General features: G+C 38.0%; 1 protein-coding gene across 2 annotated transcripts; it reads right to left on the bottom strand.

The window, feature by feature from the left end:
- Window positions 1–412: 412 nt before the first annotated feature.
- On the bottom strand, window positions 413–14,641 carry LOC117831316 (alpha-synuclein-like). 2 transcript variants are annotated; one of them, XM_034709953.1, is made up of 6 exons: window positions 14,208–14,641; window positions 13,659–13,840; window positions 12,644–12,673; window positions 8,552–8,694; window positions 2,283–2,354; window positions 413–1,211 (listed from the first exon to the last, which is right to left on the bottom strand). In XM_034709953.1, exons 2-6 carry the CDS (start codon window positions 13,777–13,779, stop codon window positions 1,194–1,196), a joined length of 384 nt encoding a protein of 127 aa, XP_034565844.1. In that variant the 5' UTR covers window positions 13,780–13,840; window positions 14,208–14,641; the 3' UTR covers window positions 413–1,193. The 2 variants fall into 2 exon arrangements, with proteins under 2 accessions (XP_034565844.1, XP_034565843.1); XM_034709952.1 differs by having other exon boundaries at window positions 13,659–13,817; window positions 14,208–14,640.
- Window positions 14,642–26,804: the final 12,163 nt, after the last annotated feature.

Below are 26,804 nucleotides of genomic sequence, written 5' to 3'. Positions count from 1 at the left end.
ACTCATTTTGTGTGTGTTTTGTCCTCAGGACACTCATACTTTAAACCTTTTATTTTCTGGTTCTACAGGTTTGTGTGTTCTTTTGCAGTGTTCCCACCACTGTACATCTGCTTTAGCTGTTAGTTTTTTTTAGAAGAAGAAACCTGTAGTACAAAACTTCAGCATGAGACAATGTCAATACATACAAAGGAATGTGTGAGTCCAAGAGTTTCTGCAGTGCAAGATTCAGGGAAACACAAATATGTATGCATGCTCATATGCAGAGAGTGATTGCACATTTCTAACAATTGTACTTATCCTTAGATCAAATACTCACACTCTTCTAATTCATACTGTTAGTAATTCCTGCCAGCCTCTAATTTGTAAGTATAGGGAATAAATGGTCTTTGTATAAAACACCTAAAGCATCAAAACACTTTGAACATAATTTATTCAACATACAACTCCAAAGAAATCCATATCACAGCAGTAAAGCTGCTCACTTTTACATGCTCTTGGTTTTCAGAAGTCCATCCAGTTCGGTACATATCTGTTATAGCACTGACAACCCAGATTACAATATGAATGCACAAATAGCTCATCACTTTAAGATCCATCGCAAAAACAGTGACATCATACAGACAAAAATAGAGAATATCATTATGCTTCCATTTCAGACAGATCACTGTAATTCATTTCTATAGAGACACTTAGGTGTTTAAAGTGGTATATCGTGGTATGTTTCCATGTTTGAGTTATTGACATAGCCACACATTTAGATTTTTAATACACACACACACACACACACACACACACACACACACACACACACACACACACACACACACACACACACACACACACACAGGCACACACACACACACACACAGGCACACACAAACACACAATGACCAGGTGGCGTTCTCAGTGGAAGGGAAACACTGTAAATAACAGCTGGTCACATACGACACACACTTGAGGTCCCTTTCAGGACTGATGTGTAAATGTCCAATGCACCTCCACACACGCGCACACACAATGTCTCTGTTTATCTACAACATTTACACACTGCCGTACATACGTTACAACACACACACACAAACATTGGGCACAGACTCCATGAAAGGACCAAAACGAGGCACGACGGGACTTGGCAGAGCGACATGGAATGTTTCGGTCATTGATCGTCTTTGATTGTGAAGCTCTCGATCCGCTCAGTTATCAGAGTCCTCCTAAGAGAGGTGAGAGACAAGAGGTGGACAGTTAATTAATTTCCCTTTATGTACATGGTATTAAAATACACAGTACAACATGGTGTAAATACATTATACCTAATAAACTACTGCCACTGAGACACTGTAATGATTGCTGGTGCTTCTATCACATGCTCAGAGTCAGTCTTTGTGGTTTGCGTTATTTAGAATCTTAACATTTTTCAACTTTGAATATCAACTAACAAGCTTCAGAGAAAATAAAAAAATACATATATGCAATGTGGTCACAATGAAGGCCGAAAGCCTCCACCAAATGGTTAAGATATTGTCATATACCAATTTCTTTATGTATCTTATCATTTCTCACTCTGAGTACCCCTCCGATAAAGAGGTGATAAAGACAAAAACATATACTTATTATTTTAAACAGCTGTGAGCTATTTAACTCATAAAATTGTAATGTAGCTGTTATCTTGTTATGGCATGGTGTGCTACGTTAAACGAATCCTAACCTGAGATCAGGTCAAGCTACTCTGACGAGCTAAACTTTCATTAGCATCAGCTCAGCTAGCCACCATCTCCGCCACCCTGTTTTCATTAAAGGAGTGGAAAGACCCTTTTTTTAAAAAAACAAAAACAAAAACTGCTTCACAACATTTAATCATCTTTCTTTCACCTATAAATGAAAAGCATTAAAGTATGTGGTGAGAAAACACTACTAGCTGATGTTTTACTAGCTTTGACAACGTTCCACTCTTTGCTAGCGCCACACCATCTGCTATTGTCAAATGGTTATTCACTTAAAACTAGTTCTTCTCTACTGCTATAATTAATTTTCTGCTTGTGGCTTGTTTAACATTTAGCATTCCCATGTAAGCTAAAAGTCTAAGGAAAAGAAATATATTAGAGTTTTGAGTTGGAGACCGCTGCTTTTGCTAGCATGTTCAACATTACAGTGTAGCACATTTCAGGCTGTATTAGAAGCATGTTCTTTGATAATCTTAAGGTTAATAAATTCAGCTTTTCTTATGGGTTTGAAACTGTACATCAACTTTTCCCTCTGTAGCTTTGACTGTCTTTGAGTCTCACCTCTGTGATACTAGCAGGATCAGTGTCAATCGGTGACTCTGCCAGGTTCTGTACTGCAGCGGGGTCCTCACCCTGAAAAAAACAACAACTTTATTTAACTTTGAATATAATTAAGTTTGACAAATGCATACAGTAGAAGAAAGTAGGAGAGACATTTAATGCAGAAAGTTTGCATACCCAAAGTTTGTGCACATACCAACGCCAAATAGAGCAAGTAGAAACAAAAAATAAAATGTACTGGCAGCCCCTCTGGATTGTGCAAATATAGTTGTCCTGGCAATGCACCTCATTTGAACATTTTAAGATAGATCAACAGAATCCTGATTCAACCAATGCTTCATTTATTTAATGTTCCTCCTTCTAAATTCTGTTTATATAATTAGTCAGGGAGTTTATAAGAGCTCCTCCAAATACGGAGAGCCTTTCATTTCATTATACCTTTGGCCGGTTTCTATAAATTGCCAATTCCTTGACCTGTTTCTGTTGAAATGTATTATTCATTTTTTTTTCTCAGTTCAAGGCAGGATATTTACGCCCCTGTCAGTGTGGTTTGCAGTGTGTAACACACAGAGGTGTAATGATGAAGCCAAATCAATCCGCCTCTGGTCGGCCGTCAGTTGTAGTAGAGCTAGAGGAGGCTAGACGGTGACAATGTGTAGTGTCTGAGCCGGCAGAGCAGAATAGTGTTGTATGTGCATGTCTGGGTGTTTGTATATGTGGGGCTGTCACTCTGTGATTTCACGCCGTACTTATCAATGGCGTAACACAATGTGAAATCACACACTGGGACATCAATGTTACGCCTTTGCAGAGATCATTGTGTTGGTACAAGTCTGTTATGGTGCTGTTGTGGGATTGCTATGTGTAAGCGACGTAAACTTAATCACTACTATGATGTCAAATGACAAAAAAATGGAAATATAGGGAGGCACCTTTGAACTTGTAAATCTGCACCTCATTTTTATTAAATTTGGTTGAAACTTGTTTCCCCTATTGCCATGTATCTTTATAGTCAACAAAAGTGATTGGACTCTTGAACACAGGTTGTGCACAGTGGCTTGCATTATGTTTGCATAATTTGCTTTCTGTTGTGTTCACACCAAAACTGAATAAAATAATTTGCTCAAATGAATCACATGTAAAGATGCGAGTAGACGCAAGCTTTTGTATCTTGAAATAAGGGGCACGAATTGCACAAATTGAGCAAGTTATAAGCGTGAATGGTATGAATTTGCAACGCTATCAACACAAGTTGGAAAATCTGATCTTGCAAGATTTGTGTCTTTGGGATACTTGCAATTCACGCAAATCAAGCAACTAAATAATTGGATTTGCGTCTGGTGTGAACAGACATTAGGAAACTGTACTATAACTTGTGTATGCAGGTCATAGACTTTATAAATACTTGACTTAGTATCCATGATGTCATCCATCTGTTTCTGAAGCGCTGATTTGAAGCCAATCGTCGGTGGGAGCCATATTGGATACGCTGATCTCAACTTAACTTCTGTTGAGCTAGTGTGAGGTAAAGAGGCAGGCTTTGAGCCTCCTAGCCAAAAGCCACAGTGTTCCCGCCTGTCAATCAAGTCAGCTGGGCCTCTCACAATAGAAGATCGTAATCTTAGTATCTTTGAAATAGCTGCGCTATGAGAAAATTCAACCCCTGTACAGTGTGTGCTGATCGAGAAATTAGCTATTCAGAATAAACTCATAATATGTACCAGGCTGTAAACGTGTTTATTTCTGCTGTAAAGATAGGCTTTTTTAAAATTTGTGTGTATCTGGTTTCCGGTAATTCCGGAAACTGCAGTTTTTCCACATTGGCTTCAATTCTCGTGGCCGGAGGTTGCTGCTTGATGTCGACACATCCACAAGAGAAGGAGTTTCTGTTGTAATTGCCAACCAACTGCCTTTATTTGTCCCTCCTCCAGGGAGAAATCAAGCGTTTCTTTTCCGTTTTTAAAGACAGGTATCAGTTTCTGTAAACCTTGACCACGATCTTATATAACCTTGAGTTTCTAATTGTGACTCTGACATTGTAGTCTCCTACCCTGAGCAAATGAATACTTTCACTACAATCCGTGGTCCTTCCCTATAATTAACGCAGCCATTTGTCTAAAACTAAACTCTACAATAAAGTCAAAACACTTTTTTTAAATTCAGTTTCTCTAATATTTTTCATGGAAAGCAACAAACAACAATACATGTTGTCTTCTGAACAAGGCTTCATTCATTATTGAAGAAGGAGAGTGCAGTGACGTGTCTTCTGTCTGGCTAAAAAAAGGATGCCTTGATTACACCGTGTCATTGAGGAGACCTTTGTTAATGAAGAGCGGTCACAGTGTGATGACGTGAACACACACTTGTGTGAGTTGTGGAAGTGACATGCTCACCGGTTGCTGATATAACCTTAAACTAGTTATTGCTCCTTCTCCTCCTGCTGTTGCAGTTGACACCACCCATCAAGCCTCCATCTGTTTATCCAGCTGAGTCACGACGCACGCTTATTTAAACACACACACACGCACACAACTATAGACGCTGCCTCCTGCCATGTTTGATTAAATTTTACCCAATAATTAAAATATTTTTTAAATAGAGCCTTATAAATCTGAGTAAACTATAATCTTCTGAAAAAAAATCAGAGTTGTACTGCACGTGGAAATTGCTTGCAAGGTACTTAAAATACAGCAGCTTTGGTTATTACGTGCCATATAGGATCCAAGCAATAAGATGTGTTTGTCGAGACCACTTTCTATTTTCTCCTCCTCCTCTTTATCCCCCCCTCCCAAAACACACTTCCTACACTCATCCTCTACCTCATTGTCATTTTCCTCTCCTTCTACCTTTCTGGCTTTTGTGTGTTATGATATGAGTCACCAGCTCCTGATGAATTGGCGAAACAAGAAAATGAGGAGATTAATCAGACTCCCACCACCCTCTGTTTGCAAGTGAGAGTGTGCGTGTGTCACAGGAATCCTTCTTTGATGGGGCTCTCTCAACCTGGCATCAATTTTTTAACTGAAATCAATATTAATGACGTCTAATGGCTGTGCCGCCTGGGAATGATAGATAAATGAGAATTATCTTCTCCTGTCTGCATGTCAATCTCTCACTCTGGGTACAAGGATTCTATTTGATTTTTTCACCTGTTTCATTCCTCCGTTGGTCACTCTACTCCGTGTCTGTCTGTCCATCTGTCTGTCTGTGCTGCCGTCTGCCAGTTTGGCTTGTCAGGGTTTTTCATAATGAGGCTTTGCACATTCCAGGTGGAGCTTTATCTGTGTTTTATCCCTCAGGGTGAATACCACGATTAGCTGTCTAGCTGCCTTAATAACACAACTGCTAAGGAAAATGAAAGCCCTGTATTGGAGTTTTTTCAGGTAATAAAAGATGAAGGTAGCTGGGAAAAAAAGAACTGCTGCAATAACATTTGGTTCAGGTATAAGTTGATGCCAAAATCGGCAAAATAACGTACTCATATATTTTATCTAAAACCCTTTCACATCCTAACTTTCATGATTTACCTCCAATTAAAGCAGATCTGAAGAAATGTGTGTGCATGTGTGTCTTCCTCTGTGTCCTGGTGTCTTAATTAATGCTATGGATTCCCCTGTGTTTCACTCCTCATTAACAGGAAGTGAGATTGCACATCATTACAAGCTTTCAACAAATTGTTTGCCTAGCTCAGGGTGATACTTGATTGCCTTACAATTTCCTGATACAGCGATGTTGTGGGGAAAAAAGGGTAATTACAGGAACACTTTTGTCCTCCCTCCAGAGTTCTATCAAATGTTCTCAGTGTCTTCATTCAGATGTACTCCATGTGGAAGTGTAACAGCTATTATTTGACAACAAAAGAACAATGGTGACATTGTTTTTTGACGTAAACAAGAATGACTCTTCTCCTTGTAACGTTTGTATTGTTTAAAAGGGACAGCTTCGGCAATAAAAGAACCTGTGTCATCTCTATTTACGGTTTATGGAGTCTGTCCATGGAGTCTAGATTTTCAGCATGGGAAGTGTGCTAGAGCCTGTTTGTATTACATTTGTCACCTTAGTAGAGTTGATCAATCCCGATTTAACAGGCTTTGGTGAATGCAGGAAAATCAGTCCATATGGGGAGCAAAAGCAGGCAGAACACACTCCACCATAATGACATCCCATTAGTGGTAATCTGACAACAGTTTATCTATCACTACAGATGGATATCTGCATGGATGTGCAGCTCACACTCCGCTTTGGATCCAAAACTTTAACTCAATCTGCCTGATGCAGTGGTGCTACAGCCAATCAGCATTTAGGTTTCCCAACTACCTTGAATGTATCGGAAACGATAGACTCTACATCTGTTCAATAAGCATCCTTAACATGTTTTCTCCTATTGAGGCCAGATCTGATAAAACTTGCATTTTTACTTTTTGCAAATCCACTACCTCAGGATGCTGTTATTTATACAAACATAAGATCACTTCATCATACGCACATGACATGAAAATTGGATTCTCTTTTTGGCTCATACCCTTGAAGTAAGCTACAGTGAATTCTTGGTGTAACTTGCTGTTTACAATGACATCAACCAGTGCACAGTTGCACATGGGCTCCTGCAGGAGATGTAATAAATCAAGAATTGAAACAGACTTTATTCTGCAGACATATCTGGTGGGGCAAATTTCAGTCTGCTATAGATGTGACCACATTGCCGACTGGACTGTAAACAATGCGGCTCACGACAAAGGATATCTCAGCTAGAGTCATTTATCACTTGCTGCTGGCTACACTGGAAATACAGAGAAGTTAGCTTTTACTTTTTTCTAATAAAAGCACCAATATATAAGTATACAGTACATCCATTATTTTAATTTGAATGAAAATGTGTATTGCGTACAACTATGATATTACTTTCTTCTTCTGCAACTATGGTCATGGTATTAAATCAAATTTGTTGATCCACAAATATTGCTCTTAAGAACTACGAGTGGTCAAAAACTCCAAAAGGGTCCTTTAAAGAGAATTCTAATTATTTTAAGTATCTATTAAGACTCTATATGCAATAATTCGTATAGGCTGTCCCCCACCCACCCCATTTATTGTCCATTTTTTAAATATATATTTTTTTATATATCTAGAAAAGATCCTGTCAGGGAGAAGGTTAAATAAAGAAAAGTCGTCGTCGTCGTTCATATTTGTGTTGCCACAGTAAATTGATTGCTACGCTGAACTACCTCCTCCTTCTGACAAACCATGGCCAGACTGACTGATGAACAATGCAGGAGAGCTAACAACGTGTAACGTCTTTCATTTCAGAGAAGAACAGCAGACATGAGAAGTGAAGATGGATGACTCAAGGTCAGAAGGCCATTTCACACAGCAAACAGTCCTCGCTGGAAGCCTGCGATGTAAAATGGAAGGACGTTCTGTGCTGCTACCATCTCTACACGTGTGTTTCACACAGTTTGCACTGGATCAATATGACAGTTAAATTAAGCTCTTTTCTTTTCCAGGTCCATTTGTGTTAAACAAATCTGACCAGAGTAGTGAAACTGGGTTTTCTGAGTTCAACTGGAAACACTTAAAGATAATAAATAGGACATTGAGGTGGAACTCAAGCTACAGCCTAAAAATTATTGTGCAAAAGCATGTGTACAGCCCATAGACTCTATTAATAATGGATGTAGTATCCGTGACGTCACCCATCTGTTTTTGAAGCGTTGTTTTAAAGCCGATGGTTAACGGGAACCATATTGGATATGCTGAAGTCAACTTAACTTCTGTCGCCTGTCAATCAAGTCATAATGGAAAACTGGTAATCTTAATATCTTCGAAATTGCGGCGTTAGAAAACGATTGGGGGGGGGGGGGGGGGTAGGTATTTTTGCCTTTTTTTTTGATAGAACAGCTGAAGACAGACAGGAAATGAGGGGAGTGGAGATTGGGGGAAGACATGCAGCGAATGGTCAAGCCCAGGAGTCGAACCAGGGACCTTTGCGACAAAGACTATAGCCTCTGTATATGGAGCGAGCTTAGACCACTAGGCCACCAGCGCCCCAAAAATATGAAATATGAAAGAATTACTCAAGATAAAAATTTCTAGCAAGTGTAATTTAATCTAATTAGTGCTTTTACATTACCTGTTGCATTCACCCATTCACGCCACACTCATATGTTGACAGCAGAGGCTGCTTTGTGAAGTGCCACTCAGTTTGAACTAATACAGACTGATCTTGAAATCAAATCAGATGAACAGTAAATTAACAGTATCTTTCTTACTTGTTTGGCTGGATCCTTCTTGACCAATCCGGTGGCAGCAGCAATGTTGCCTGCACCCTCCACAGTTTTCTGGGCCACTGCAGTTACCCCGGTAACCATAGCTCCACCCACCTGAGACACTCCAGAAGCAGTTTTGCCAGCAACTGTAGGGACAAACGAAGAACAGAGGAGGAGGGCCATTGAGGAGGGTGTGTATTTGCTCTATAGTGTCTCTATACCTGTGGGATTAACATGTAGAGACGTATGTGAACATGATACAGGTGTCGCAATACTGGACTACAGAGCTTCCATGTTGACTGTGAGGAAACTCAGTTATTGGTGATGGTAATGGCTTCTTTCTAGTGATAGACAATCTCAATTCAACATTAAATGTAACATATTAGTGATATAATTTAACTGTTTAGCTCAGTTTGATTTGATTGTGGTGCTTAAGTAACAACCAAGAGTTAGCTTTCAACATATATTGGTCACAGTCAAGCAAAAATAGTAGGTATGGTAGTGATTGTTTTAGGTTTTGGTGTATACCAGGGGAAAAGAGTTATAGCTGGTATAAAATGCTATATATTTTTATAGCACAACCCTTCTAAAAGGGAGCTATATTTAGACCTTGAGTTGTACCACTGTTAGCTGCCTCCATTACTGTATCTATATTCCACACAGTGATGAGTAAGCAGAGCTGTTTAAATAATCCTTCTATTTGGAAACGCCCTGCAGAACAATTTAAACTGGATCATCACTTGATGTCATTAAACACCATATCTAGGGACAGCCTGGGGCACATTGCTTTGGGAACTCTTTGCTAGTCTTGCTGGGTTTCACCAAGCCCAACAATGCTTTGTTGAGTCATTTATGATCAAGTGTTTCATCTGGTTTGATTTTAAGTGTACTTCATGTGGCTTTTATTGGTCACCGTTTGGAGTGGTTTATTGGGAAACTAGATTTTCAAATTCAGAAAGATTTCTTCTTCATAATAAAGCTGAACACCGTTTGACTCTCTTTCTTTAAAATGTGCTAAACTCAGTATTCAGGTTTTTTTAGGTTCTCATCCAATGCATTGTGGCCTAATCTAGGGTTCACAGTTGGAATTCTAAGGGAGACTATTAGAAGGTAGCAGAGCAGATTAATGATAATATAATAATAATGTTAATTTTACTTTTTGGTTGAAATGATCACAAACCACTGATATAAAAGAAGTTACATGGGATCACAAGTTCAACATTGCTTTGCCAAGTGGCAACCTCCATGTTTCAAGACAACCCCCAGTCCTGAAACATGAAGCCAATGTGGAGGTGCAAAACTGACATGTGGGCGCATTGTAGCTGTTTGCAAAGAGGCTTAATGCTGCATTAATGCTCCTCGGATGGTCCCAGTTTCCAAGTTGAGAATACGTTCTTCCGACTTTGGTGTGTTTGTGTGCTTTCAATTTGGAATGTCAGGTGTAATGCCATTTGACTGTTTGATCGAGGTAGGATGTAATATATATATATGTTTGTAATATAAATACTAAAATACTACTTTAGGTAACACATCTGACTTGTTATTTATAGTTAAATACCATATTAATGTTGACAAATTGTTTTGTAAAGAGTCTGGGTCACAAAACCAGATACTGATCCAAAATTGTATATTATATTTGACCCAAAAGTTGATGGGAAATATGTGAAATGATAAAAAGTTTCTTGAAATTAACAAAACATTGTTCCCCACCATGGTGATGAGGAGTATGACGCCAAGTTGGTAAATCCAGCACCAAATTCTTGCCCCAGTTCCTGAGATGTTTTTCTGACTTGAGCCGGCAGAACTACATTTTTCCCATGTTTCAGACACTACATGAATGCAACATAGAACCTGCCTCAGCTTCGCCTCTTTGCCTGTATAGGCTGACTAAAAAAATCGTGTTGAGTTTAACATTTCCAATATGACGACTGCCTTCAGTTCGCCTCATAGTGCCAAAGGGTGACATCTCTAATACTACATCCATGTTTTATACAGTCTATGGTTTTAAGCCACAACTACTTAAACTGCTTTGCCACAATTATAATTTAGCTGCTGAAGAGCATCATCTCTGCATATGTGGACTCCATGAAAGCACATTACGTGGTCTGATGTGGGCTGTTTGGTCCTTCTGAGGAAAATATATCTTCCCTCAGACTTTAATAAAACAGCCTTTCATCATATATATCTCTCATAATCCCAGCCTCCAAAACATTAACTTACAGCTGTACATACAGCAATACAGACATTTCCCTGGGTGCCTATAACAGGAAGCCTCCCTTGGCTTCTCTGCTTGTTATGTATGAGAAATAGCAAGGCCTGGTCTGTGGGGACTTAGGCAGGTTGTGGTGAGTAAGGCGGTGAAATATGACACTTACTCACCTCTAGAGAAAAATACATCATTCTCTCTTATTGACCACCTGAGGATGCAGCATGATGATGACCCTTTTTCTAATTTTTCTGGCAGGAATCTTGTGTTAAATGTTCTCTGATGTAGTAAAGGTACGGAAGACGAAAGTAGATCTACATACATTATTAATTTACTGTTTTCCCATGATAACAACGAGATTGTTCCTCAAGATCTCGACAAACTGATCTTGTTACCTTGAGATAACAAGGCTGGTTTTCCCTTTGATAACGAGTTAGTTGTTTTCTCATTATGTCAACTTATTTTTATTATAATCTTGTGTTTTCTCGTGATGACAGGATACTTTTATGTCAATCTAGACAACAAAACAATCGTCTGCTCATTGTGATAGGCCACACCGTGACATGCCATGCTAACATTGCACACACTAATGAGGTAAGAGCCTATCTCTATGTTTGTCTTGTACTTTTGCAATTCGGAGCCGTGGCAGGTGGTCAATAGGGGGTGCAAGGGCACAGCTTCAAAACTACGCATAAGGAAAATGTAAGACCATTACTGAATACGATTTTTAATGACTAGTTTGTAAATATGAAAGGTTTTTTAAAATATCCATGTGTATATTCTATAGCTAGTGAGTAAATTAATCAACTTTAAATGTAGATTAAAGATTTTCTGGTTGTCTAAATTTACTGATCAGTCATGAATTCCCAGGTAGGGTGCAATCGTTTGTGCCCTCAGGCCTCCATTGACTTTTTTTGCATGCGCATTTGCTCCTCCTCCAAAATGCATTACTCACCACCAGCCAGCAGGTGACAGCAAAAAGGCGACGTCCCTTGAACTGTGACATGAACAGTGAAGCATGCAGGAGTGTGTAGTTTAACCTAAGAAAAGCCTGTAGTGTACACACGTCCTTACACGATATACTCATGGATTTACGTCCTCATGTAGCATCCTTAGTTTCCAAGTAGCTGGTTAGTCAGCACAACACAGAACATGACTTTACTAACTTTGTGGCTTATTCTGAGTTGTTTAGTTTAGTTTTGTTTCTCAATGTGAACTCTTTTCCACCATTGTTTAGAATGATTGTCTAGAAGAATGGTTGAAATCAATTATATAGTGTCCTATTTCAGCACCCTTACTTATGCTCGTGCATTGGGACGCAGCACTCAAACTAGCCAAACTAACTGCACCCTTGGGGGGGTCCCTGCTTGGACACTGTACAGATTGCCTAGTGAGAGTGCACCCTAAAGGAGGCTTGCTTAATGGCATGTAGTGATGCTAATGCTTTAATTTGCCTCCCTTGCATTCTGTTTCAAACATCAGGATCAGACCTAGCATGGATTCAGGTATCATTTCTCAGAAAAGCTAAAAAGCATGAACAAACACCAAGAAAATGCGATGCCCATGCAGTTTAGCAAATACAGATTAATGCCTTTATATTTCATTTAATTTAGCACACTAGTGTAGAATCAGCTTTTATACCTTACATGGAATATGTATATTTTGGATTTTGTTTTAACCTCCCCCTGGAGAAAAATGCACCAGCCGACACTGACTCTGAGGACACTTTAAGTATAGATCTTGATTAAATAACTGAAATCATCTCATTATCGGGATAAACAACATGTATAGACATGTAGCTGCTTAGGGCTTCCATGGAATAACAGGCTTGTTAGCATAATTTAGAGTTTTGGGGGTGGGAATAGATAGATAAATTAGCTGTGTGTTACCTGTTGTCACTCCATCCACTGTTTTGGAACCTGCAAGGAAATGCACAAAAAGCTTATAAAATCAAAAATGTTAACATGATACAGTAAAATATGGCTTTACTATTAAAAATGATTTTAACATTAGGCTTTAACGAGTTTAACCCTCCTGTTATGTTTGTTTCTCTGGAACAGCAATAATGTTCCTGGGTCAATTTGACCCGGGGCATATCCCTTCTTAATACATAAATTTAACGCAGAGCCTTCCCAGATTTTATCTGAATTTTATTTGACTTTATTTTATTTTAACCATCTTAAGAAATATGTTTTGAAAGAATTTTATTCCTTTAGAGTTCTTTTAAGGGAATTTTATGTCTTTTAAAATATGTTTTATTTCTTGCTGCCCATGTAAAGCACTTAGTAACCTGGTTTTGAAAGGTGCTCTACAAATAAAATTACTATTATTATTATTATTATTATTATTATTATTATTATTATTATATTCAATTATCCAAAAGTGTCAGAACCCCCAAAAATCCCAATACACTTTTTTAAATCTAAATTCTAACTCCATTACTAACCATTTAAATCAAAATGTATTCCATTGGTGTTCTTTAATCCTCAAAGATCATGGTTCAATGAGGTTAACTCACTCGTTTTTCATTAAAATTAATGTTAAAACTGTTTTTAATATACATTGGAAAGCCCTAAATATAAATACAATAGTTTCACATGACATAGATTTTTCTTTATTTTATTTTAATTTTTTCTTAATTTTATTTTTATGAAGTGATGTTGATAAATTAACACGACACCTCTTATGTCACATGCTGCCCAGATTTTTAATGCTGCATTTAGCTGGTTTGGAAGGCATATATTGCTTAAAATAGAGTTTAAAAAGGGTCAATTTGACCCGCAACATAACAGGAGGGTTAAAACAGTAGTGGGGGTTATAAAATCATAATTTCACAACGTTTAAGGCGTTGTTCCCCATTTTTCTAACAACATGATCTAATTAAATTGAATCCCAAGCACCCACCGACAAACATAACTCCTTCTTTAGTCTTCTCAGCCGCTCCAGTCATTCCCTGCTTGGTTTTCTCCGCCGCTAATGTGACCCCATCCTTGGCTTTGGAGAGACCCTTAAATATCGAGTCCATGGCTGCTTGATTGGCTCCCAAATGACGCGCGCGCACAGCTGTGTGGATGTCACAACAAAACCTATGAGAAAGCGCTCGGTATTTAAACGTGTGGTGACAGTACACCAAAAAAAGAGACGCCACCGCCCTACTTTGCTCTTTATCAGATTTGACAAGCCAATATCTGTGAGAAAGAGCCAGAAGTGCTCTCTTCTTCAATCAAACTAGCTCTAAAGGCTGCTGAAAATCCCACCTGTAGGATTTTGGGTACAGCCCCACTGGAAAATCATGAATGGATTTACTATCATTCGAAGTAAGATCAAAATAATTCGAATACAATGCGTCACGATAGAGAAATAATAGTATCCAGTGTAATAAACAATTGAATATTTTATTTCTAATGTATTTTTTGGAAGGATAGAGTAAGAAACAAAAATCAGTGTCCCCACCTGTTCGCTTCAACTCCTCAAGGCGACAATGAGATGAGTCTTCCGGGGTGACAGCCGAGATTTCCTGGAATACAGAGCCAGTAAAACCAGTTCTTTTGTTTCTAAACTACAACTGCCCCACAACCGAGGTGTGTGTAGTGATCTTCAGGAACAGACAGGCGGACACAGTCGGAGACAGACACACACACACAGGCTCCACAGGTTCGGACGCCTCCTACGTTTCGGTGATGGAGAGAGAGAGAGAGCTACTGAACCCCCCGTGATGCTGATGCGAGAGGAGATGCTGTCCGTCTGTCCGTCTGTCTGTCCGACTGTCTGTCTGTCTGAGGCACACATGCACACAGAATACGAACGCACACACAGATTACGTAGCTCTTTCTGTGTACGTGGGTTGTCCACAGCGTGTAGGTGCAGCAGGCTCTTTAAAATCATCAGTCATTGAATGCATCTGGTGACAATTAGAGGCCAAGCAATTATGTAAGATAACACAACTGGTCCATGCAGTGTCCACACATGTGAGTAAGATGTTAACCACAGCTGTGTCAACTACGTAATGACATTTACAAGGCCATATTTGAAGTAGCTGCACTAAATCAGACCTATCATTATAGAAAGTCACTTTTATTTTTATATTTTAACTCAAATGTTCAACCTAAAATTTAAAAATTACACTTCTAATAAAGTGGAACTTAAAAAAACAAAAAAAAAAAAAACATTTGCTCTTGAGTATTTATCTCCACTGATGAGAGGTTTTGCCCAATCAGATTTCACTATTTAACACAGCTGGGTGATTGATAAGATGGTCAGGTAACAATAAAGTAAGATACTAAAAATATGAGGAAGAAAAAACCCCGGAAACCTCAGAATGAGTCGTATTCATACTTCAAAAGTGAGCCATAAAACACAAGGTCATTTCATAACTGTGATTTATGCATTCATGCAATACATGAATTAGTTACAATTATTGCTAAGTGGGGTGGCAGTAGCTCAGTCCATAGGGACTTGGCTTGGGAACCGAAGAGTCGCAGGTTCAAGTCCCAGCATGGATGAAGTCTGTCAATTGTACTGGTGGCTGGAGAGGTGCTGGTTCACTTGCCTGGGCACTGCTGAGGTGCTCTTGAGCAAGGCACTGAACCCCCAGCTACCTGCGGTGCGCTGGTTGATGGTAGTATCCTCACTCTGACATCTCTCCCTAAGTGCATGTCCACTGCATGTGTGTGTGCATGATTGTATGTACTGTATATACCAAAAACCTGTGCGTGTAGCATGACCAAAAAACAGCACGAGTGAAGAATTGAATTTCAGAAAAGCATGTTTCTTTCTTTCTAAGACATTAATAAAGGATTTTAACAATTAAGTTGAAAGTGTCACATGAGCTATATCCACACGTGCACCAAACTCCTAAAAATATTGCAGGCTGGGCTGCAAAGGGGGAATGCAAACAGCCCAAATTTTCCCCCAGACTTCACCCAGATAATTTCCTAGCAGCCATCTACTAAGTTTGCCGCTTGAGGTTGTTGTGAACTATGGAAGATTATCAGGGCCAGGGATGACAAACAATATATTTAGAAGAGTACGATTTTTTTTCATGCTTCACTTTGAGATAATGATCATTTACATGTCAGCTGTGTTACTGTGGTCATTAGTAAGGTTATATTCAAATGTTTAGATTACTATTCTTATGTACAAATTTAAATGGTCTCAAGTCTCTCCATTATTACTTTTTTCTCAAAGTGCATAAGGAAAACAATCTTCCTCTTCTGATTTTTCTTTCATCCCTGGCCCTAATACTCTTCCCTAGTGAGCTGATGTCAGAGTCGGCAGCAAATATTTGGAATATTCCCCATGAGCAAGTGGGCAAGTCGATGACATTTAGATCATGCAACCATTGCAAAGCCTGAGGAGCGACATGTAACAGAATGAATAAAACCTCCTTGGTTGAAGAGGGAGAATCCTTTTTAAGACAAAAGCTGTGAAGATAACCTCACATCTGCCCGTTTGTATGCAGCTGAGTATTAATGCGGAAACTGTCATCAAAGCATTGTTTCATCTGCAAACATGTTGAACAATACAGTGTGGCTTTCACAGTGTGCTTTGGTGCCATATCCCTACTCCAAGGACTCATCACCCTCCCTTGCTCAAGGGAAGAAGATTTCAAGGGCTGACTTCCTGGAAATTTCTAGAAAATGTAAATATTTAACACAGCTAAACATATTTACAACCTGGCAACTTTTTAAGTCTTACAATCAATCTATAATAATTCAGTACTTTAGTTGTCAATACTTTGGAACACATCTGTAACAATCATGAAGAAAACCGAAGGATAACTTAACCAAACTGACACGATAAAACGTCCCAGAAAACAAATGAATATGGAATTATGGAAAGAAAACTTTGGACAGATGTGATACAGAGGAAAACAGAAACATGCTGTACTGAGTTACAGACAGACTACATATGATTTTAAAAAAACAGCACAAAGAGGATGAGTTTATACTGTACAAGCTGTATGTAACATAATCACAGCCTTGACCTCACCACCTCCATGGATGACTGCAGCACTTAGAATGACTGCCAGAACAATGAGATATTACAAGGGCAAGAAACATATTCTTCTTTTCTGACAAAGTCCAGTTCAAGCTAGATTTATTCAGAGGTTTGTTATGCTATTCTGAAATTCAAACCCAACACATTGGACTACCCAGGCCTCTAAATTGAGTTTTGTCTGCATGAGTTTTGGTGTGTAGTCGACCCAAAAACGTTCAGCCATCAGTAACAGCATATTCATTGAACACACAGTGCCAAAGTTTCTCAAATTCAAATGTTTTTATGCCTGGAAAATGGTAGATTCCCAGGGTCAGGTTACGCTTGCTATAAACAGAGCACTATCTTAATCAATTAGTGTTTACTGCTTGCACTTGGTGTAAATCATGGTTTTATACATTTTTAAGAATTAACTTTACTCCAAGTATACAGTTCTTTGTAGGGCAGACACTTTACATAGACAATTGTTGCTGTGGAGTTGCCTTTATACCTTGACATGCTTGGGTGTTGTATCACTCCTTTCGAATTCTGGGTGGTGTCAGAGGTTTAAATTCAGCACTTAATGAGTGTCCACTCTCTCAGTTTTGAACAGCATAGAACTGCATTGGTTTCACTTTAGAAGTGCTTATCATGCATTTTAATAGTTTTTAAAAGATAAAAAGTCATGAATTTGGACAAATATTCATGGGTATTTCACCTGTTGCTGATAAATAGTCATAGGGGATTTTCCAGAAACTACTCTTCCAGGAACTAAATGGTTCCTGTTGCCCATTGTCTGCATTTCCACTAAAGCCTAAATGTGACTCATGTAATAGTATTAATGTTTTTTTGTTTTCTTTTGTACAAATCTACCAGAATGGCTTCATGACTGACTATTTCAATTGGACCACCACTTTGTTCCAGACTTTAACATCTCTGCAGCTATTTAACGGATTGTCTGAACATTTGTCCAAGGCATTTATCATCCCAGTCAGATATCCCTAAGTTTTTTAGTGTGGAACATCATCAACTCTGGTAGGTGAGACTTAAATAGTTGCATTTCACTCTCCCTTGCCGATTCCCCATATCAAGGTACTGTTGTTTATTTGGTTTGTTGATAGCATAAATTTAATGCATCAGAGTTTTTTTTTTATGTATTAGCTAATACTTGAGAAGTGGTGCAAAGGCAATGGAAAGTGAAAACTGGAGGAAAAACTATCCGTATTTCAAGGTAGAACAACTTAATTTAACATATGCTAACAGCGAAGTCAAACTGCTAGCATTAGCAATCAGTCAATTTGGAGCTTGTGATTACGCCTTTCCTTCTGCATAATGTAACACTTTCAACTAATAATTATAGCTTGTGAGAGGTTGACGGTAGCGATGCTATTGAAAGCTGTATAATATGTTGTTTACCTCCAAATAAGGGCCAGTATCCCCCACCCAGTGCAACAGTCACCCCCCATCCTCTTTTGATGTACCAGTCAAAACAAAATTTGTGAAATGATAATGGTTTTTGGTTCCCCTAATTCATTCAATTCTATGGTTATTGCTATGTGAGTAGTTGATATGGCTAGCTAAAATGCTACGTGCAAATGAAGCAGACATTGTTATGTGGAACACCAGTATCTGTAAAACCTACTGTGTGTGTTTGAAAGAGACTGACACATGTAGATTTTAGAGAACCCCAAAATGATTCAAATCGTGTATGACGTTCAAAACAAATGCTTCCTACTGAGCATGAAAAGACACTGGGACAAACTAATTTCCTACAGAGACAAAAATGTTAAGAATTTTCATATTACATTTTAGATGAGAGTCTAAACCGAATTAATGGAGACTTCCTGCATGTTACCCATTGATCTCAGAGTAAGAGTTGGCATCTCCCTCTTGAGAAACCAGATGGCCTCAACACTTCCGCTCCTATCTGTACTGTAAGTTTGTCGTCTCCCCACACAGAGCCCCAGTCCCTGCCAAAGTCTGTCGCTATGTTTTTCTTTCTGTGAATCATCATCCAACATGTAATCCACAGAGAAAATCATGGTGATCTGGCTTGTAGTTGTCATAATTTTTTATAAAAAGGTAAACCTGTACTAATTCAGTGACATCACTGTCAATACAAGCAATAAAAAGACAAATATGAGTATCTTGAAGACTGTTGACAGGGTATGCAGTCGTTTTTTCTACCGTGTGTTTATGGAGAGCCAGTTTCTTACTTTTCAGATACAGACATCTTGTATGTTTAGTCTTTAATGTAGCTGTAGGATCCCTGTGACAACCTGTAAACCTCATGTAGATTTATCAAGTGGGCAAAAACACAAACACCCCTATAACAACTCTATCATTTATTTCTCAGAATACAGTATAGCTGTGGTAACAATATCTTCGTATTTCAAGCGCTTCAACATCTGCACTGTCTTAACTACATTCATATAGAGATGGTAAGATTAACATATATATTTTATAACAAGTATAAAGAAAGCAGTTAAACCCACTTAGTCTATAATACAATGTCAGCACACATCAGATTGTAGGTGCACTGTACTTGCAGTATGATTCACTTTATAAGTAGGGCAAATTTAAGTATGCAGAGCATTTATTGATTTGCTATTTGTAGCTTGGAGTAATGCAGTATTTTGGATATGTTTCAGTTTTAGCATTGGAAACTACTTATTGCAGGTAGAAGAAGCAGAAAACATACAAACAATTACCACCACACTCACACCCTTATGATGAAAAGTATTTATTAGATAGAAAATGAAAACAACACATGATCAGAGGGAAGTCCACAACTTGGTTTACCCTCTCTCTCTACTAATCCTCTCACTGATATCTGTGCAATGTATATGATATTTTTACTCTAAGTATCACAGGGTCGAGTCGTGCTTTACTCTGCTGTCAATCACACGGTATAGAGCCGGGCCATTACAGCCCCATGTCATTTATCTGTAGCTACAGGGGACAGGCTGGGCTCATTACTGTCTGCACTGGCCGCAGGCTCAGTGAGACGCAGCGCAGAGCAGCAGCCCACAGGCTCAATTAAAGGAGCTGATGGATTCCTCACTAATAACACTATAACATTGTCTTTCACTGAGATTAATGACTTATTTTCTTGTGTTTAATATTGCTGTTACCTTTAGTACAAGAGAAGAGGATTGACTGGTGATTCTTTATGTTTAGGTGAAGCCTCAGATCACAAAACATTAGTTGTTTCCTCGTTATTGTGGTGAAATAATTTCCATAGCATTATATAGCCTTAATTTAAACATTCAAATAAAATAAGAGAAAGGAAATGGAAAGAGCAAAAGTGTAAAAGAAAGGCTAACAGACTAAAAACTGCTGTTTCCCTAATGTGGTCCAAAGCTGGAATTTTTTAGGACCTTAGCGCTACCTGTCAAGTTTCAAATGTGTTCATTGATATGAGTGTGAAATTATTTGTTGGAACGGTTGATGTAACCAAGTTATTACACTCTCAAAGTTTAGGGTCTTAGCACATTTTGGTTCTTCTTTTTATAACCAAAAATGTATTACATTTAGCTACTGTTTCTGTCTTTTTGTAAAGCATCTTCTTTTAACAAAACATAATAACCACATATCTCTTATCTCCTTGAGCTGATTATCTTAATCATTAGTCTGTTCATTTTGGCTAACATTAGATGTTCATCTACAACTTTTAGCTAACAATTTAAATCATATATCCTTTACCTTTAGCTTACAGTTAATGGTATTTTTCCATCACTTGTAGCAAATTATTTAAATATTTGTCCATCCTTATAGTTAACAAGCAATCGTCCACAACTTTTAGCTAATGTGTAAATGTCTACAACTTTGAGTTAATAGGTAATTGTATACAACTTTTAGCTAACAGGTGTTTGTCCACAGCTTTTAGCCAACACTTAAACATTATGTCCATTGTGTTAGCAGTGAAACATGGTTATCTACAAATTTTAGCTAACAATTCACATTGCATTTCTATTACTTTTAGCCAGGGGCGTTGTAGTGGGGGGAAAAGTGGGACTGACTAGGGCCCAAGTGGCGAGGGGGGGCCTTAATAGGCCTGAAATAAAATGTGTTTTCTTCTACGCTTTCCTTTTGTTTTGTTATAGCTGCAATAAGATAACTAAAATTGTCTGAATAAATAAAGAAACATTCAGAATTATTTTATGGAATTTCTTTCCGGCTCCGTGAGATGCCTGTCTCATGCCTGAAGTGGGGAATTGTCATATTTTCATAGCATCAAGTGTGGCTGAATCTGATTGAAAGTAAACTGTAGGTTTTTAGAGTTTTATTTTACTTCATGAGGTTAGATTATACCAAATAATGCCCCCTTGTTTTGTTAATCAACAAGTAACTTGGCTTCAAATAATCTTGTTTAAAGAGGTGGACAGTCTGAAGGTCAATATTGTGCAGTTACATTTGGAGAAATTGTAAAAAAAATAATATTGATATGTAGCTTAGATTTGAGTCAGTTAACCAGGATAGTTTTAAGCATATATTTTTGTTTAATACAAATAAACCAGTATTATAGCAGCAATGTTATATTCTGTAGGGTTGGCGGTGGTGATGGGGCCCACTGAGATATCTTTTCAGGGGGCCCAGAATTCCTGGCCACGCCCCTGCTTTTAGAAATCATTATGCTTTAAGTTTACCTTTAACTAACTATTTTAACCATGTGTCCACTGCTTTTAGCAAATGGAGTAATTTGCTTTGTAGTTCACACTAGAATTATTAGCTGTTTCTCGCTGTCTTAATAACTGCTTTGTCATGCACACTTGATGTATTGCAGTTCTGTTGATATGTGGGTATCTTTTCAAAACTACTTTATGATAAATTTTTATTACAAAATGGGCAACTGCCTGATCTAGAAATGCCAGAAGTAACACAATTCTCTCTCATGGACTCTGCACCAAATTTCAGGCTGAGCCAGTAGTTGGCAGAGAGTTTCTGCAGCTGAACCTGCAAATACATTAACAACCTTACACCAGCTTAAGTAAAGCTCTGACATGCACCTCCACATGTTAGTCTCACACACAATAACCAGTGTCATTTCTCACTGACACTGGTATATTTTTCACTTTATACCTTTGAGAGGGCAGGGGTGCCAGTAAAACAACAGCATTAATCTCATTTATGTGTCAGCTGGACTCCTACAGATCGTTATAAGGTGGATCATTTTCTCCAACATGCTCTAACACCATAAATCATGTTGATGATAAAAAATGACAGATTTCTCCCTTTGATCATTTGAAAGTGGCTGATGGAGGACGAATGTAGTTGATCATAATGTTTGGACAGCCTGGAGAGAGGTTATAATGTAGATGCAGTTGTCTTAAAACAAGGGTATCAATTGATTTTGTGCAATTCATAATACTGTTCTGCTGGCTCTGGTCACAAGGGTGAGATATCAATAAAAATGTAATTATTATCACCTAAGTATATAAGGAAATGAAAGTAAATAGCCAAGAAAGACCTGCTCATTTATTTTGTTGCACCTTTTTCTAAATGACAGTCACCAAATTTTTAAACCTGAGGAAGATAACATAACACATGTCACTCATATCACAACATCTGTAGTGTTTTTTGGATGTTCTGGTCAGAAATACTTAATTCATCCAAAAATTCTGTCATTACACTTGCTCTTACACACAATAGAAGAATGAATATAAGAATATTAATATTAATTTGGAACAAAATAATAAATAATAATAAATAACAATAAAAAATCAAAATAATAAAGCACAGAGGGGCAGAATATTTCGGAAATTAGATATGTACAATGACTTGTTAGAATTAAGTTCTTCACCATCTTTTGTAAATCCACAAAACAGCTGCCAGATTTAGGTTTAGAGATCGTCTTCCACTGTCACAGCTGAACTATCAGGATATTTCAGTGTGTGCATGAGGAGAGGGAGAGACAGTCTGGTGCTGCACTGAGCCCAGCGAGGCATGCAGAAGCTTATATGGATAAGGACACATGAAAACCTCAGTATGACTGTGCAGCTCTGCCCTGCTGTCTCCACTGGTCACATGGTAATTGGTGTGCCTGTTCATCTTCTCCTTTTCTTATGTGTGTGTGCATGATGTATATGTATGCATGAGTTTTTGTGTGTGGGAGTGTGAATGGATTTCCAAAACCCACAGGAGTTCCCAGTGAAACCTTGTTTTTTTTCTCTAGTCTAGCCTCATTAAAGATGGACCGACTGAGATCTAAAGTTTCAAACAGACCGAAGAACCAAGACCTGAAAATGATTCAGATAATAAGATGAAAATCACACCTTTTCTTTTAATAAAAATATTCAATAAAACCACTATTAAGGATGCTAAAATAACAACAACAGTGACAAATACATAATTTCTGACTTGAAGAACTAAGATAAGATCATTATTTTTGACATTCATATGTTTTGCATCTTCAGGTTTTAATGAGTGTGTCTTTAGTGCCATCTATTGAGGAGTTTTGCTATAGCTGACTGAACTCATTGACCTGAACAAAAGAAACACCAGAGATATAAGCCATCAATCATTCAGATACACAAGGACATACCTCTGATTGTGTTTCAAAGTCACATGATCAGCTAATAGAGGATGGCATTTTACATTGAAAGACATTATTTTAAAGACATTGAGAATCGATGCATATGCTTGAGATTGTTGTACAACTCTGGCTTCTCTGCCCAAAAAGCACTTAATCCGAATATGAATTTACAAAAGGATCATCAATGTTTTGACTCACTTCTTTTTTTTATCACTGCTACCAGGAGGAAAATTCAACAAGTGCTTGAGATATTTCCTGCGGCTGCTGGTTGAGGGATTCAGTGACCATATTGAAATTTTATAGCTGCAGTAAACAAGGGCGCCGCCAGATATTTTAGGCCCTGTGAGAAAATCCCACAATGGGCCCAACCACTTACAACCATAAATGTTCAAACATGTTCTAGGACCCCTGTCAGTCTTGGACCCACAGCATCATCCTAACTTTTCTCCCTCAAATAGTCTCTCTTGCAGTTTCACCAAATAAACTATCATGGGTTCACTCCTGACATCAAGTTTGCACTTCAACAAATGAAAGCACCCACCTACGCATGTCAAAAATGATGCACTTTCCTGTATAATTTAATCCCCTTGAGGCATCTAACTTTACATATTCAACTGTTACCTTCTAATTATCTGCTGTCATTTAGTTGCTGCTGTCAAAACTCATTTACAATCAAAACATTTTAAGATTTTTCATTTTTTATAATCCATTTGCTTTCCGGGGCTGAAAGATTCTCACTCGTGCTGCCTCTGTCAGAACATCATCCATGCTTTGAATCATCACATGCTTGGCACACAATGAATGAAAGGTGGCTCTATTTTTGTTGTTTCTAGTCACTCCTTGGACGTCATAGGTGGATATATAAGTGGGTGCAGCAGTAAGAAGTGAAAAGATGATCATCTGTGTTGATTCTGTGCTCTTTTCTTTAATTGCTGACCTCACAGGTTTTTTTTAAATGCACCAAAGACAAAGTTTTATAACAACTGCATCACACATTGCATAAAATTATTTAAATATGCAAACAAAGTTATTACCAGATTAAACTGCAGTTCTGTTAACCACTACCCTGTTGATAGTATTCACAAAAATAATTTATATTCCCCCCACTGGGATGAGAGGTAATGATGATGTATGGATGGATGAATGTGCCAATGTGTTATATCCAAAAATGCAAGGATTCAATCATCAGCTGATAAATACATAAACACTTGTAAATAATGAGTTGTATTATAAAGGGTTGCAGTTTTGTCCTTACCTGAATCAAGGGTATTTAAAGAAATAAAGGCGTCAAACAGTGTACACATGGTAAAGTCCTCTGAGATACTGTGGTAACTGCATGTGTTTTAATAAACTTGTCTTGACTTGAAATTTGAAATGGGGTCAGTGAAGCAAACTGTAATTATTTTTACTTCCGGTGAGTCACACTTCAAACAATCATTTGCTTTAAAATACTGATCCAATTATTTGACTGTTTTAAGGGAGTGAAGCCAGCAACAATGACTAAGTTAATTACACTGGTGGGGTGGTACCTCACTGATCAACCCTTATATTAAGCAATAACTCTTCAAATCATTGCTTTCCTCTCCCACCCAGCCTAAGTTTTCGACATTCTGGTTTCACTGGGGAAAGCTTTGTGCAGTTGTTTCAGATGGTTTCTCTTTGCAAATTATTTTTTTACTATTCAATTCTAGTCCCCCCTTTTAACTGAAATCTGTCCAATTTTTAAGCAAGTCTGACATTTATTTTATATGCAACATTATTTTCCTTTTAATGGAAAGACAAACTGCCTGCGAGGACAGATAAACCATCACTAGATGGCGCCAACAGACACTACAACTGCAGCGTCAAACTGACATCTGCCCAACTCATACTAAGTAGACCATGTTTAACTTGCATTCTCACTGTATCATTTCAGATGAGACTTCTATTAGGGGTAAATAATATGATCATAAATGCAACTCAATTTGTATTTTGAGTTGCATTATATGTACGGTATAATTTTTTTGAAATATAAGCAATTGACAGTTTAGAAAACAGTCCTTCATAGGGAAATAGTGATCAGTGAAAACAGAGGATGATGTAGTACAAGTGTAACATTTATTAAACAGATACAAATTGAATATAGCAGATGGGAAGCCTGACACAACAGATTATTTTCAAAATTAATGTGAGGTTTTGATAATCTAGCCAGGTGGTGTAGTCGCTGATTGTGCTGTATTTGGAAGGCATTTAATTAGGAATATTAAAATTTCATACATGAACCACAAACAGGCAGAACAATGGGATGTTCCTAAAGAAACTGCAGGATATCTCTCACCTTACACCACATTTCATAAAAGCAATCAGGAATGTCATGCTAACTAAGATGATGGTTACTAACATGAAAACATGGTATCTACGTATAACCCCTCAATAAAAAGTGTGATTTAGATTGAAGATTAAGCTCTGCAGTAACTTACTCTGTTTTCTCCTTTCTCAATAAGAAATGCCACTTCACATCTGAAGGGACTCTTTCCGGGACTGTATCATATGTATGCCACATGCTGGTAGCAATTTAGTGTATCTGTTGAAATACAAACAGAAACTTGAGGAACCTGCAAAACCTCTGGATGACTCATCTGAAAACCCACCTGGAAAAACACAGTCTGCTGAAGGTCAGATTGAAGCGATAACTTTAACTCTCGATCAAGTTTAATCTAATCTGATGAGGTTTGTGGCTCTGAACATGAAAGACCAAAATTCCTCATGGTTTGTGATACTACATTTTTCTGCAGTTCGGATTATAGCTGACCGTTCTGTGAAAGCTACACTTATCACTACCTTGTTAGCAGCTTTGTGTTGGTTCCACCACTGAAATATATCCTTACTAAAATACATCAAAAGCTACAGGATGGTGTGTCCTGATAGTTAAGATATGAACTGATATTTGTCTGAAAAGGTTTTCTCTTTGCTATAACCATTCTCCTTAAGTCACCATGAGGAAGGCCTTTTAATGTTATACTAAAACATTTTGGATGAGCCGTTAGCATGGTTAGCATGACTTTGCTGTTTTAGCATTTTTCTGTTACCTTCAAACCAAATCAAGGCAGAACAAAGTAAGCAACTAGCTTGGGGGCATTGTTTAACATTTAAGTGCCTTTTCTGTCCCACAGGCACTCGTGGAGGCAAAGCTTGAAATCGTGACTTACATTCACCAGGTGATCAGAACACATCTCTAAACAACATTTAATGATGTGGCATGTTAGCTTAATGTGGGAAGTAGCAAGTCTTTACAAACACATTAGCCATAAGATGATAATATAATGTGAATCATAGTCTTAAGCTTGCCTGCATTAATCAGTTAGGTATAACTTCTACTGCCCTTGGATTTTCAGTAGTGATTGATAGTTATTCTATGAATTACTTTTAACTTTCATATGTGTTTGGACAAGTATGTAGAATGTAACCAATGGCACACAACATAGCATTTAAGCTAATTTGAAAGGTAATCTAGACAAGGCCATTAGCTTACTTAAATAATAAGAAGAAATAGCCTCAGT

Source organism: Notolabrus celidotus, chromosome 19 (assembly GCF_009762535.1).
Source record: "Notolabrus celidotus isolate fNotCel1 chromosome 19, fNotCel1.pri, whole genome shotgun sequence".
NCBI classification, from domain to species: Eukaryota; Metazoa; Chordata; class Actinopteri; order Labriformes; family Labridae; genus Notolabrus; species Notolabrus celidotus.
The sequence above is the reverse complement of the archived record's forward strand: the minus strand, read 5'-3'. Positions and strand labels throughout refer to the sequence as shown.

Bases quoted from the DNA above. Each gene is read 5' to 3' on its own strand.
- LOC117831316 (XM_034709953.1), bottom strand. From the start codon at position 13,779: ATGGACTCGATATTTAAGGGTCTCTCCAAAGCCAAGGATGGGGTCACA. The intron at 12,674-13,658 runs GTGGGTGCTTGG...ATTTCCTTGCAG, and splicing joins AGAAGGAGTTATGTTTGTCG to GTTCCAAAACAGTGGATGGA. The intron at 2,355-8,551 runs GTAAGAAAGATA...TGTTTTTTTCAG, and splicing joins AGAAGGATCCAGCCAAACAA to GGTGAGGACCCCGCTGCAGT.